The 14,013-nt window shown below is 51.4% G+C and overlaps 1 protein-coding gene across 3 annotated transcripts in view; it reads left to right on the forward strand.

Annotated features, from left to right (window-relative positions):
* Window positions 1–14,013, forward strand: part of LOC119450124 (LIM/homeobox protein Lhx2) — a 79,339-nt gene that overhangs the window by 43,993 nt on the left and 21,333 nt on the right. For 2 of the 3 annotated variants that reach the window (XM_049665647.1, XM_049665646.1), the window contains exon 2: window positions 4,992–5,298. In XM_049665647.1, the coding sequence (XP_049521604.1) occupies window positions 4,997–5,298 (302 nt within the window). In that variant the 5' untranslated portion in view covers window positions 4,992–4,996. Of the gene's footprint in view, window positions 1–1,742; window positions 2,704–4,991; window positions 5,299–14,013 lie in introns of those variants that run through there. The other variant, XM_037713491.2, reaches the window with a different exon arrangement.

Below are 14,013 nucleotides of genomic sequence, written 5' to 3' on the forward strand. Positions count from 1 at the left end.
TGTGACAAATCAGTCCTTCCATCAGTGGGTGATTGGTTAGTCACTGACTGCAAAAGCTAAAACATTTCTACAAGCTAAACTATTTCTAGAGGTTGAAAAAATGGATTTATTAAAGTGAACTTTTCTTTCACTTCCTCACCGCGGCTTAGCGTGTTTGCTCGATTGACTTCTCGCCCACTAGAGTGGCCTGATTTTTTTTTCCAGCTAACGTGTTCTCTGTCGGGAAAGAAGAATGAAGAAGTGGCACAAAACCGAGTCGCCATTTACGTGTTGGGTTTTGCATGCATGGACGTGCCGAGGGCCGTCCGCTTAAACCAGATGATTCTGTACCTGTAACGTGGACTGAGAAGAGGAGAGGAAAGATGGGAGCGACAAAACGAAGTTGAGTTGTCGCTTATACGTACATCCGAATGGTGTCTCGAAACAAGATGTCTCCATGGCAAACGCAGCTCGAGTAATTTGGACGGCAATCAAGGCGGCGCCATACCGTCACCTTTTCGTCCCCGCACACACTGCGTCTCCCGTATATATATATATATATATATATATATATATATATATATATATATATATATATATATTTTCTCCTGGTGGTGTCAGGCAGTACAATATGTATGTACGTTACCGAGAAGATTGACCCGCACTGGCGACGCCGTCACCGACTCCGCGGGCCACTAACGACCCGCAGCTGGCAGCGGTTTGTGGCCTGCTTAGCTCGCTGCCTCGTTACTGCAGCCGCCGTTTTTGCGCCTGACCGTCTCGTCGGCAGGGCGCTCGGCCCGCCGTTCTCACTCGTCGCCAGTCGCGCGTTTGGGCCCGTGTCCCACTAAAACGCGAGAGCAGCGCGTGGGTGGGTGTCTGTGTGCCACTGCGCTTGTGCGGTGAACTCGGTCGCGGAGCTGCCACCCACGTGTTCGCCTCTCGCCGTTTGTTTCGAGACAACCTCGTGTTTCACCCCATGCTCTGCCGCTTGCTTTTTTTTTTTTTTTTCTGTAGCGTTCCTCGAATGTTTCGTCACCGAGGCAGTCTTTTGTGTGACGTCTCAAGAAGGTCGGTGGTATGCGGTGCGCTTCTGTCAATTTCTGTTGCTGGTTTATTCTTTTCTCATACGCGGGTGACGCAAGTCGGGCGAAGTGACGTGCAGAAAAACTATCAGTTCGGCTAAAAATTCCATGCAAAATGCTCGTCTGCTAGGGCTGAGATGATACGTTTCAGTGCTTAATAACAGTGTGACCTCCTTCGAGCGAGTCTACAAGACCCACGTGGAGGAAAATTCTGATCTTGAGTATTTAATTGGACGTTACTTATGATGGACAGCAAGAATGTCGTGGTACACGACGTCGAAGAAAGATGCAAGAGGGAAGCTATACCGACGTCTGCCACTTAATTTTTTTTTTTTTTTTGCGTGAAGTTCATGCTGTCTTCCATGGAAGCGACACGAGTAAAAACCGATGACAGAGCGCTCAACGCGACGACGGCTGCTTGACCGTGCTTTGTATTCGCTGCCATTTACTTCACGCTCATTAATGCGGCTCCGTATCGTTTCGGATCTAAATGACGCGCCCAAGTCCTGCGCATTTCTTGACCACCTGTTAATAAATGCCGCGTCCACAAACTCGTCTTCTCCTCCTCCTCGCACACCGCACGCTCGCCTGTCACGATCGCGGTGTTCCTCAACACGCCGACGCGGCGTTGCTTTTGTTAAAACAAAAGCGACAGATGCCGTGGCCGCGGAAATTCTAAGCCGATCAGCACAAAAACAGGCGGTGGAGGCGGCGGCGGCGGAGCCTTTTATTCTCTCCGCGCCCTATACGTTCCTCGACAGCTGGGGCGGCGCGGCTTCACATAAAGACAACACGCGGAAACGAGTCGCCGACCTGCGAGCCGAGAGATACAAGCGTCGAAAAACAACTGTCCGCCGGGGAAAGCAGGAGGAACGCTCATACTGCGTGGCTATACGCCTCGGTTGCAACCCTTCTTCTTCATCGCGAGAGACGGGACAGGAGGACGCGCCACGGTCGCAAGCGGCGAACTAAAGACGACGGGAGATAGACGGCTACAGACACGACGAGGAAGCCTCGGGAGTCAGTGAGCCGCCCTTCTGCTGCGGCGAAGCCTCTCGTACTGGTGGCACCGTGGTTTACCGCGTGGAGCAGGCAGCCGGTGTGTGCGTTTGTTGTGCGTGAGCAGTGTTTCCCTCCGTTGCAAGCGAGCCGAGGAAGAAAGACGTCTACGCGCGGGCCTGTCAAACGTGAACCGGGGGTGCCACGGTTGTGTTTTGTGTGCTCTCTGCCGTGCTGCGACCTCGTGCGTTCCGTGCCTGGGAAGGGAGCCAGACGCATGGCCTGCGCTGTGAAAACCAGCCGCACGCGGACAGATTGAGCGACCCGGCCCCTGCGGCCAGCCCGTTTTTCGTGCCGCTGAAAAGAACGGCGCGCCACGTCTTCAGCGCTGCGTGCTCCCCTTCACTGGGACCAAACGCCCTTCTCATGTTTCTTCGCTGTGCAAGCGGCAAGCGCATGGCAGTTGTGGGTCGGCCGCAGCTGCAGGCTGTTCAGCGCCACGAAGCTCACGAGTGGCCCGGCGGGCTCGTCGAGAAAGTTATGACCGAGCCTCCAAGCCTGACCTTAGTCTCGCCGAGCCTATCGTCTACTGCGCCGTTCTCTTACGTTGAGCAGCCGACCCTTTCGTTATCGGAATTTGGTGAGCTACGTGCTGCATAAGCTCGCTGTAGTCAAATCGCGTGCTAAGAAAATGACTGAATTAAAAAAAAAATCTTAGTCTCATTTTGTGCTTGACCTAGATTGTGGAGCCTGCCGTGACGGCCTTATTTGCATCTAAGCGTTTGCGAAACCATTAGCAGGTGGTGGTGGGGCTCTGGCCACAGGCTGGTATAGCCTGGCTATCGAAGTCAGCTATTGCTTCGCCTGAACCATCAGCAGAAGTCGGAAACGGAGATATTCAAAAGTATTAAAGGTCATACAGATGCACGACCTTTAAATGCCAGGCTCTTTCTTTCTTTTTCTTCATAAGCTACTATTTATATCTCCGCGTCGATGTTTAGCCATTTTTTGCTGATTTCTAATATTCTACATGAACTGCTAATCTGCTGCTTGCTAACCATCTTTAAAAAATGATTGTAATAATTTTTTTCGTTGCTCTTTACTACTTATGCCCGCCTGGCACGCATCCAACTTCATTCGCCAGCGTACCATTATAGTATACGGTTCAACTGAAAATACACACCATTTCTGAAAGAAGTAACGAAGTATCTAATGACGTTTAGCCGCAATAGCCAAAGCATCATGTCTCGAACATCACAGGGATGGTGACTATATATAGAGAAAATAAAACAAAGGTAGAACGTGTATCGGATAGATGAAAATCACGGTAACTGTATCCCACTATCCTGAGCACCCCAACCGTATAGTCAGGGTTATATGGAGTTTGACGTAATAGTTCAGCGGAAACCCGCTAGGTGGAGAGAAGTAATTAAAGGGAATTTGGGTGGATGTCTCATTTTTCCTTTAGTTATATGGAGTGGCGATAAAGAATACAAAATGTCAAGGGAGGTAGAGTAGAGGATATACCGCTGGGAAAAGGGAAATGGGGTTGAAAAGATTGAGCGGAGAAAAATGTGAGATTTGTAGGCACACAAATAAATGGGTTGTATTTTAAAACCGGAGCTGGGCTTTCAAAGCCCAGCATTCAACATTCCGGAGTTTTGACAGAACTCAAGCTGAACGAAGGCGGATCATCCCCCTCTGAGTAATCGCAGAGTGTATCATCGCCAACAACGTTGTTCAAAGTTCCCAAAACGTCAACAGATTTGCCGAAGTTCCGGCGGTCCCGCCTGCACAGTGTCCACCGGGGTCGTCCACATGTCGTCGCGATCGTAGACAGCCGTAGCTGGTGACCATCAATGCCTTCAACGCGAAACGATGAGGACTGTCTCTCGCCTCGTTTCACATGTGCGTCGCGCCACTCCCCTTTCTTTTCGTAGCGTGTCGAATGTCCCTTACCGCAAGCAGCTGTTGCCTCTCCGTCCAGGGGTTCATTAGCGGGTTCCCCCGAGGGCTTCGCTGCGAGCAAGGGGAGGACACGAACCGCGGGGGTCCAGAGCCGGGCCGCCGCTTTCGCGGGCTCCATAACGCGGGACCAGGCAGTGGGCAGCTGCTTTGAGTCATTCGGGACGCGTTCTCAGTGCGGCGGAGAAGCGAGACGAGGGATCACCGATCTCCTTCGACGTCTATTTCTTTTTTTTTCTGTTGCCCTAAGATAGCGTGCTGCCTATTTGGTTCTTTTCCCATCAGTCTGTCTCTCGGTGATCCTCTTTCCACATCACTCTTCGCGATGCTCCAGCGCGGAGTGATGCAAATGGCCCCCTTCCGCCCGGCCGAAACGATAGGGCTGACCGCCCCCGCCCTGTAGTTCGAAGAGATGGAAGCCAGGAGAAATTCGGCCTTTCTGCGGCGGTAGAGGAGAAAGATCTAGCGCTTGAAGGTTTGAGGGTGACTTTTAATAACGTGTCGTAGGTCCTGGCGACACCTGCCGCTTGAAGTCGGCGCACGCGGGTGCCATATACAGTGCACATACATCGAGTACTATTGCGAGATTTTCAGATGAAGACTATCGACCGCTTTGACGAAGGCGAAGAAGTGTTTAGTCTCGAAAGCCAGCTGAGAGGCAACGCAGCTTCGCTGATGCAAGGTTCGTTAGCGGCACACAGGTGCAAAAAGAGCAAGCGATGTTATGAGATTTAATTGGCAAAGATTATTTCACCAATTGACCATTTTGTATATTCTTAATGCTCAGTTCCTTGGAAGTTAGATCAGAGAAGACTTGTTTAGCGAGCCTCTCGCTCAGTATAGGGTAGTGTCAACCGGACGCCCTTCTTCGGCGTTAATACTGCCTGCCTTCTTTACAGCTGTCTTTCCGAAATCCGTTCTGACGCAGTGTTTGACCTCGTTCTCGCCACCCCCACTTTGCAGGTCAGATGATGGACATCAAGGCCGAAGTGCACCGGTGGAACCCCGAGGTACACCGGAGCCCCGTGCTGGGACCCGGTCCCGGCAGCGGTCCCGTGCCCATGATGACTCCAGCCGCCCTGAGCCACTCTGGTCCCGAGTGCGCGGGCTGCCAGAAGCCCATACGCGAGCGGTTCCTACTCAAGGCGCTGGACCAACTGTGGCACGAGGACTGCCTCAAGTGCGCATGCTGCGACTGCCGCCTCGGAGAGGTCGGCTCCACCCTCTTCACCAAGGCCAACCTCATACTCTGCAAGAGGGACTACCTTAGGTAAGCGGCAGTTTCTTGAGTATCCATTCATAAACGCATGACTCATGCGCTTGGACCTGTTGACGCATTAGAGAAGCAGTTCGCTTGCTGTTTCCAATTGTCTACTGCCGAGTGGAGTTCGTGTAGAACCGTATTCAGTGCAAAGTGTGGACACTAGATAGGGGTTCTCAACATAAAAAGTGAGCCCCTTGTTGAAGATTCAAGGTGGCCACAGTGTCTGGAGCATGTCGGCTTAACGCGTGGATTTATTAGCTTAGAAGCCCAGGTGAGTATGCCAATTGAGTGACTCTTTCATGGACAGAGAAGTGTGTCGCCGCGTGACCAGCAACATGAAGCTGCGCCAAAATACGCAACGTGTGACTCCTTCTCTGAGATATCTCGGCGCCCTTCTAGAGTTCGTAGCTGTGCGGCGCATTATCGTGGTAGGATTAATTAGAAGTTAACCTCTAAATCTTACAGAGGGCTTCACCAGGTGGGTGCCGTTTTCTTTCGTGCAACATTGCACTTGGATCACGCTCTTGCACATACGGCTGCCTTATAACCGCAGTTCCTTTGATTCCAATTCAAGATATTGTTTCTGATTTCGGAAACAAACGGGACACTTCGCAGTGTGACATTTAAGATTACTTCTTTTTTTAATTTATTGAAAACTTTTTCTCAAGCGCTCAAGGCTGTAGTGACGGTTTTAGGTATACATGGCTACGTTAGCCCGCTTGCCTGCCTAAGCGAATCTGTTAGCGAGAAACAGGCATGTACTAGTAGCGTTCCGAGTTGTGAAGAGTGTGAAAACTTTGGTGGAGCCCTCGAGAAAGTTAAACCTAAACCCACAAACACTAGGCGTTCTCACTCACGCGAAATTATCGTTCTCTACAGCTCGTCATATAATATCACCCTTTCAATTCCAAATTTAAGCAAGTCGTTAGGTAACTACCGTAATAGCGCGTACACTATTTGCACTGCGCAACCCTACTCCTTTCATGTCTTTATGAGCCATAAACGTTGACACTACAGGTGGAAGCATCACTTTGTGTTTAACTTAGCCTCGTAAGAATTATCCAATAAGCCATTTCTTAAAACTGACAAAACAAGAACGAAGACTGCTGTGTTCTTATGGGGGAATTAAAGGCAGGACTCAATCAAGCATGCTTTATAGCAATCGGTGCAGCCCTGGCGTTTATCTAAGCACAATGTGAGGACAACTCACTATGAGGGCATAGGAGGCATCCTCGAAGAGTGTGGCGTCAGTAGAGAAAAGAAAGAAAGAAAAGGCTGCACGCAGCGATTGCTATGAGGGGACATATGCCAGCCCTGCATCTATACCTCGCACAGCGCACATGGCCGGGGGCAGGAATTCCGCTTGCATAAGCACGTGCGAGTAGTCCCGAGTCGTGGGCCGAACAGACGAAAAGCAAAAGGAAAAAAAAAAAGCGAGACAGAGGTAACGGCTGCTGCTTCTGTGCTTAACTCGCAGACTGCAGCGTGCCGAGCGTGGCAACTCTCTTCGAACGGCAGAAAACTTTCCGGATAGTTTGTTCGGCACGCTCGACTACGTTTTTTCTCGCGTCAGCCAGCGCTGCGCCCCCACCCCCCGTCTTCAAGCGAGAAGTCGGCGGCGGCGACGACCAAGCCGAAGCGCACCTCACTGCACCACCCATACCACCCGTCCTATAGCTGCTCGCGCTTGCATGGACGCAGCCAGTTCGCGCTGCTGTTCTAAGCAAAACTTGCCGCCCGTCGCTGGGCTGCGCCTCTACAACCTCGGCCAACTGTCGCAGCAAAAAGAAACGGACCAAGCGCGACACTTAACAAAGCCCTGTAGCGGCAACCGCGGCGGCTATAAGAGGCGGCCACAGCGCGAGCGCGCCGACTCGCCGCGTTTTCTTTCTCTTCTTCTCTCCTTCTATCCGAGGCGACAAAAGCCGTGTTCTCTTTCTTGAAGCGCGCCCACGCTGCAGTTGTGTCGTACACGCCGAAAGTGGTGTAGCAGCTAAGCTATTCGAGGAGAGAGACGAGAGAATACGCCACTTCCAGCCGAGTCACCGCACCAGGCTACGCAGAGCTCGCTGGGCATTTCGAATACCCCATTGCTCGCCCACCCCGCGTACGCGCGACCGTGTCGAGAGAAAAAAAGGGTAAGCGAAAAAAAAAAATATGACGCGAAATAAAAGGCAAGAAACGCGACAGCGGGTGCACTCGCAAAACGACCACTGCAGCGTTCTGCTCGCACAAGTCGAAGGAATGCGGCGGCAGCGGCGGCGGCAGCGCTTGCGCCGAAGGCGCGTTCATGCGCGAAGAAGCCAAGCTGTGCCAAAGCGTGCGAGCGCGCGACATTGGTTTCAACCCACACCCAGTCGGGCGCGAGCGCCCGCGCGGCTGACGTTGGTAAACGTGCGCGGGCGCGCGTTTTTGCCCGCGCATCAGTCGGCGGTGGTCCGTGTTACCCTCTCCCTCGGAGTCCCCGCGACATTTCCGCGCGTGGTGGAGCCTCGGGGTGTACACGAGCTTGGTATATCCGTGAGCGCGCACACACACACACCGCGACGACGGCTTGGGTGGGCCCTGTTTTCACCCTTCTTTCGTCTCTCTTTCTTTCTTTCTTCTTTGCTTGTTTTGTTTTTGTTGCGAATTCCTGCGTTCGTATACGCTGTCTCACTAAAACAGTGAAGCTGGCAGTACTATAAGCCAAGGAGCTTGCGTAACAGGATCCAGAGGCCGGATTCGAAAAAGCTGCTCTCACCGAGCGAGAATTTCTCCTGATTGACCGAGGGGTTAGGTTGGCCAATCGAGTACCTTCACGATTGTGATTCGCCGTGGAACAGACACGCAGAATGCGCAATATGGGAATCTTAGAACATGAGCGAGCGCTTCGAGTTCCGTGTGCTGTACTTTGTACCATTTGCAGCGGCTCACTCTGTATCAGGTGTCCAATTCAGCGCCCGTATTTACAAAAAGCTCTTTACGCGTCATTTTCGGAAGAAACACTTTCAGCCAATTCTGACGCTCAACGTAATAATAACAAAGGCGAAGCGGTCAGTGGCAAAGAGCACTTACGAAAGAAAAGCTACTCGTCCCGGCATGCTTTCTCGCTTTCCACGGAAGACGACCCAGGAGGAGTATGGGACGGGGGTTGGCAGGCTCACTTTCCTTCGGCTATGCATTGCAGGATAATGTAGCGATTCCTATCGCTTCATTTTATACCTTTCTTATCATGTACCGCTCATAACCATCCGATCGTGGGGATAATGTAGGCGGAGCAACGTTCGAACCATTGGCGTAGCGCGAAAAGGAAAGGAATTGCAATTGTTACATTATCCGGCCTTTGTTTCTAAAATGGCAAATTTATGCATATTATGTCCCTCCTTAGTGTTGTACTTTACGTCATCCGGGCAGCTTGAAATGGCACTCACTCACTCAGGATACCAAGCTTAAAAACAATCTGCAAGCATCTCTGTCTTCGTCAATGAAGACCTCCAGGCTTATGACGCTTATGCAATATGCATGCAACCATGCATTGAACGAATTCCCCTATCTGTGATGCCTTTTTAATTTACTTTAAATACAGAGTTTATATTTAATACACCTGAGCCTGATTCTCAAATAAATATTTGTAATGAAATATCTCACCTGCGTGGGGATTTTTTTTTTTTCGAACTATCCGCGGCGCTTGGCTCGAGACGGTAATTCGGGTTCGTGTCTCGGCCTCATTTTACTATATTTGAGACGCTATGCATTGCGCACCGAACAACGGCGAATGAGTTTTTTTACATGCGTGACTGGCTTCAGATTTGCTGGAATCATCGCCATAGCTTCTCGACTACTACAGGGATTTAGATGGCAATTACAAGCAGTGCATTCAGAAGTATTCCCGGTGTGATAACAACACCGCTATCACGCAGTTGAAATGCTCACCATTGGTTATCCGTTTTCATTTCTAACCATATGGGAAAGCCTTCCTGGCTGGGATCAGTCAACATAAATGCTACATATTCGATGAGGTCGCAGATTCCATGCGGCACAGAATTTAGTTTGCTCTCTTCCCCCCTTTCCTCCGCGACCTATGGTCTATGCACGGACGCAGCTATCTGCTAACAAACAAGACCCTCTGGTCTAGTTATCTTGCAACATAGTCACGGGATTTGGAGTTTCCAAGTGTCAAAACAGTATCCGCAGCTCTCACTTGCTACAGAGAAAAGTAAAGTAAATCGCGCGACGCGCTGAAAAGTCGAGCAAGGTGAAAGGCCAACATTCCTCTGCGCGCTCTGTCGCTCGCGGGAGCGCACGCGCAGATGCCACAGTATACGCGAGTTGTGAGGTTCGGCGGGGGCCTTCGGGGAACGCCTCATTCGGTATGCGCCCAGCAGCCATGAGACCCATTTATGGCGACTCGCGCGTGAAAGGATTAGATGGCCCGCTGTTTCTTTCCGTCTCCTGTTCCTTTTGCATTTGGATGCGGATGGGGTGGGGGCGCGAGAAATGCTTACATATCTCTATCGCCTAAGTTAGTTTTTTGTTGTTTTCTTATATCTCTTTTTTTTTTTCGTGTGATATCTTTCCTCTTGCATCGACGCACCACGTTGACAAAATTTGAAAGAAACAAATAGTATCCAGTAAGGGGGTCGCGAATCGCGTAAAATACTTTGTTTTTCATGCAGTAATGCTATAAGCTTTATGCTCCGCACGCCATGTTTTCTTTTTCTCGCGCCCGTGGCACGTCCATGCCCAAAGCTCGGTAGGGAGCAAAGAGAACAGGGTACGCATGCAGGGCGCGGGGCTGCCGGCAACGCGTTCGAGCCAGAAATCGCCCATAACGGCCGCCGCCGGCGAATAAGTCATCTGCGCAGCCGTGGACACCTCGTCGTTTGCCGCCGTCATCGTCAAAATGTCTCTCGACAATGCGCCGCGTGGACTAGCTTGGTCGTGTCGACGATGCGTAGTGGCAGGGGAGGGTCGGAGGTGGTGTCGACGGCGCGGCGTGTCGCTGCATAGCAAGCACACCCCGAGCCCTCGCCGTCCCGGCATAACTGCCGTCTTCGTACTAATTCCGTGCAATGCAGCTTGGCGACGAGAGCATGCACGAAAGTAACGCTGCTGCTGCTGCTCCTGCGCAAGTGAACACTTATATATGTAGTTCGGCATCGTACAGCTCTACCCTTTCGTTTTCCTGGGTGTGGTGGCGAGAAGTGTATATCGGAAGATGTGCGTATTTCAGGCGTCCAGGAGATGATTACGAGGGAACAGGATCTACTACTACGACTCAACCCTGTAAAACATTTGCAGCACGAAATGGATCGAATGAGTCCTGTAAAGACGCATCATGCGACGCACAGGATGTTACATACGCCGTGTTAGAACCCGCACGACTATACCCCTGAGACAGGAACACGCCTTACTGTATATAGGCTCTTCCTACACTTGACGAGCGCACAATTCGCTGTGCTGCACCAAACTGGCCGGGCGGCGGCGTGGAGCGCAGGCCACGAGCGAGCGTGCGGCGTGGCGCGGCAGTTTATATGGGCGCACGCTCGGTTGGGCCTTGTGAAAACGTCCGGCGCTCGAACGGCCGAGAGACATTTGCGTGTGGCCACACACACGCGTGCGCGCGCGCGCGAGCGCGCTCACACACGCCGACGCGCCATTCCCCGCTGCTCCATCAAAGCGAGGCGGCGGCTGCGCTTGTGCGCGGCGCGCGCTCACACAATAAACGCGCTTTCTTCCTTCCCGCCGTCATCCACGCACGCCCAACGCTTCGCTCGCGACTTGTGGCTGCGCGGCGGCGCACCGCCGGCGACGTCAGGAACGCAGGGCTCGCCGCCGCAGCATCCGGCTATCGTGTTTACTGCGGTGTCGGCGGGTGCTCGAAAGGACGTGTATACGGTTTAGCCGGTGTTTTGTGTCTCGCAGCGCGGGTGCCGACAGACGGAGGCAGTGCGTGTACATTTCGTCGAGAATGTCGCCGGACAGACAAGTATGGCGCAAATAGCCGCAAGTTTACGCACGTTCAAGTATACAGTTTGGGGGCTGTGCTGACGCGGGGGGCTGCGCAGAAACTCCCTCGAGTTCATTCTCCTCCAAAACAGTGTATGATTCCCTGAGCAGTGTCGGAGTCGGGTGTGTTCTAATTTTGTGAAATATTACACTTGTCTCGATCAGATTTGCTCGGATCACATAACGGTTTACGTAAGTTCAGGTGGTGCCGCACTCTTTTTCGCTCTCCTGACAAGACGAAACGGCCGCCTTTCCTTCCCTCCTAACTCACCTTGCGGCACCTGACAAAGCTCTGCCCCCGCTTGTTCGTCGTAACCGCGAGATTCCAAATAGAAGAGGAGGAGGTATGAATAAGCGCGTGGGCGTCCGCTTAGAATACAACCGTTCCGCCACACAATGCATTACCTCTCTGCTCTTTTTGTTTCTCCTCTTCAATTCTTCACATCATGCCTCATTGTACGGGACCAGCGGTGGCGGCTCAATAATTCACCACAACCACCACCATGCGAGCGCTTTCGGTGGGGTTCGGGCCGGGCGCGAGAAAAAAGGGCCAGCTGTGAGCGTGCGCTCGCTTCACTCACGTCTTCATTTCCGCCTCTCGCGTGGTTTTTGGTGGGCGGGCTCCTCTACAGAGCGAGCCAGCGCGTGCGGTAAAGCATAGTACGTGGCGTGCCGGCCTGGCGAGCGGCAGGCATGCCAACTTGCGGCATCACGCCTCTTCGAGATTTGATCACGCAACCCTGTTCGTTGGGGCGGCGCTTCCTCGCGCCTCCATTGGGACAACGGCGAGTAAAAGAAGAAATATCACGGAGATATAAGACGAAGATTCGTGGTATATATAACCCATTAGGTAGTCAAGTCGCGTACCTAACGTACTTCCCATATCGCTTTACATTTGGTACCACGCTGATGGCACGCAGGCTCCTATGAAATTGCAGGTTGTTTTATTTCGCATTGGTCTATATAAGAATACAGTCGAACTCGGATATATCGAACGCACATATAACGAATTATTGTGTATAACGAACAGCAGTAAAATCGCCCTGAGAATTTTTGTATAAAATTTTTATTTTATATATCGAATGACCTTATATATCGAACTTTCTTGTGGTCGCCTTCAGATTCGATATATCCGGGTTTGACTGTATAGTTTCTGAATGATCATTCGCACTTGGCTAAACACTTAACGAGAATGCCCGTATGAGTGGTTTACCGCAGGAAGAGGAGACGTCGTCTGTATGTGCGCTACGTGCTCCAATGTCTTATTGTTCTTTCTTTCTTTTTCTGATGTGTTAGCATTTACATATGGCACGCCGAATATTTTGCTTAGCCTCTTTTCCGATGTCTTTTGGCCACACGTTGAAGACGGCGGTTTGGATTAGGCATACAATCAAGTTGCACGTAGACACAACAATAATCAGCAAGTTTTAACTACCAGTCGTACTCTTCCTTTTTTTTTTTTTTTTTCCTGTCGGAACTACAGTTTCGGCGCTAGAGAGGGAAGTTGCGCGGGCAACAAAGCGAGGGAGCACGTGTTACGAGAAACTCGAGTATGTAGCATAGCTGTCGTGCAAGGCTCCTCGTGTCGGCAGCGGGGGAGCAGCACAGAGGCGTGATCTGGAGCCGCCGAAAGGATGCATGCATGCATGCGTGTCCGTGAACGCGACCGAGTTGGCCTCGGATAACGACGACCATATGCGTGCGCTGAAAGGAACGCGTGGTTAGACTCCAATGGCGGTGCACTTACGTGACGCCTTTGCTCGTCTCGCATCCATCCCGCCTAGTTTCCTTTACTTATTTTTTTAATTTTGCGTGCCCATTCCTCTTGAATGTGTTCACCAAAGCGCGCACTGAATGAGCGTAGGAGGACGCGAAAGCGCGTTTTTAACAATATGTTTTCCTCGTACGAATGGGAACTGTCATGTGGGTTTGTCCAAAGCGCCTGCTGGCGACTTCATTTCGTTTGCTGGGTAATCTGTCGCGTTTTTGGATAGCTTCATTAAGTTGTTTACGTTTACGGGGATATTAACGCTGGGCGGCGTATGAACGGGTGTTGGCTGCGAGAGACAGCTCCGATTGCCTCACTTTGTAAGCGTGAATAGCGCTGCAGCTGGATCTTCTCTTACTTTTGGTGTGTGTATTGTGACAGTGTCAGAAAACAATTGGAAGAATAGCTACCCAGCGAGTCACTAGTTTACTGCGGATGCATGTCGAGCATGTGTTCCAGCTTTCTTTTTTCGTTCGTTTGACGAGGTGACTTTCTTGGTCTTAATCCTCCTTTTTCAATTCCGCTATTTAAATTACGTATCTGGATCCAGGTTTGCTCGCCGAAATCTCGTCGTTTCATTTACCTTACCATCTAGACCACAACTCACCGCCGCGTTTGCAAATTGGCGCTCGTGACTATCAACGCAAGCGACCCACGCGCACACATACCTACACCGGTGCCAGACTAAAGTCTGTTCAGGAACAATGAACCTGTTCACTGCTGTTCGCTTGGAAATGTCGTTTTCCGAGAAAATGCCATTGCGGCCGGCGGAATCTGCCCGCTTATAGCGAAAGACAGAAATATGCAGCGTCATGCAGGGAAAAGAATCGTTACGCCTATAGACTGGCACGTACTATAACCCAGGAATGGAACTGCCTCAAGAGGCAGCAACCGGCGAAGAAGAAGAACAGCGCTCTCTCAGCACGACTGGTAAGCAACACGGCCTGCAGAAAACCACAGCT

This window comes from Dermacentor silvarum, chromosome 4 (assembly GCF_013339745.2).
Source record: "Dermacentor silvarum isolate Dsil-2018 chromosome 4, BIME_Dsil_1.4, whole genome shotgun sequence".
Classification (NCBI taxonomy): domain Eukaryota; kingdom Metazoa; phylum Arthropoda; class Arachnida; order Ixodida; family Ixodidae; genus Dermacentor; species Dermacentor silvarum.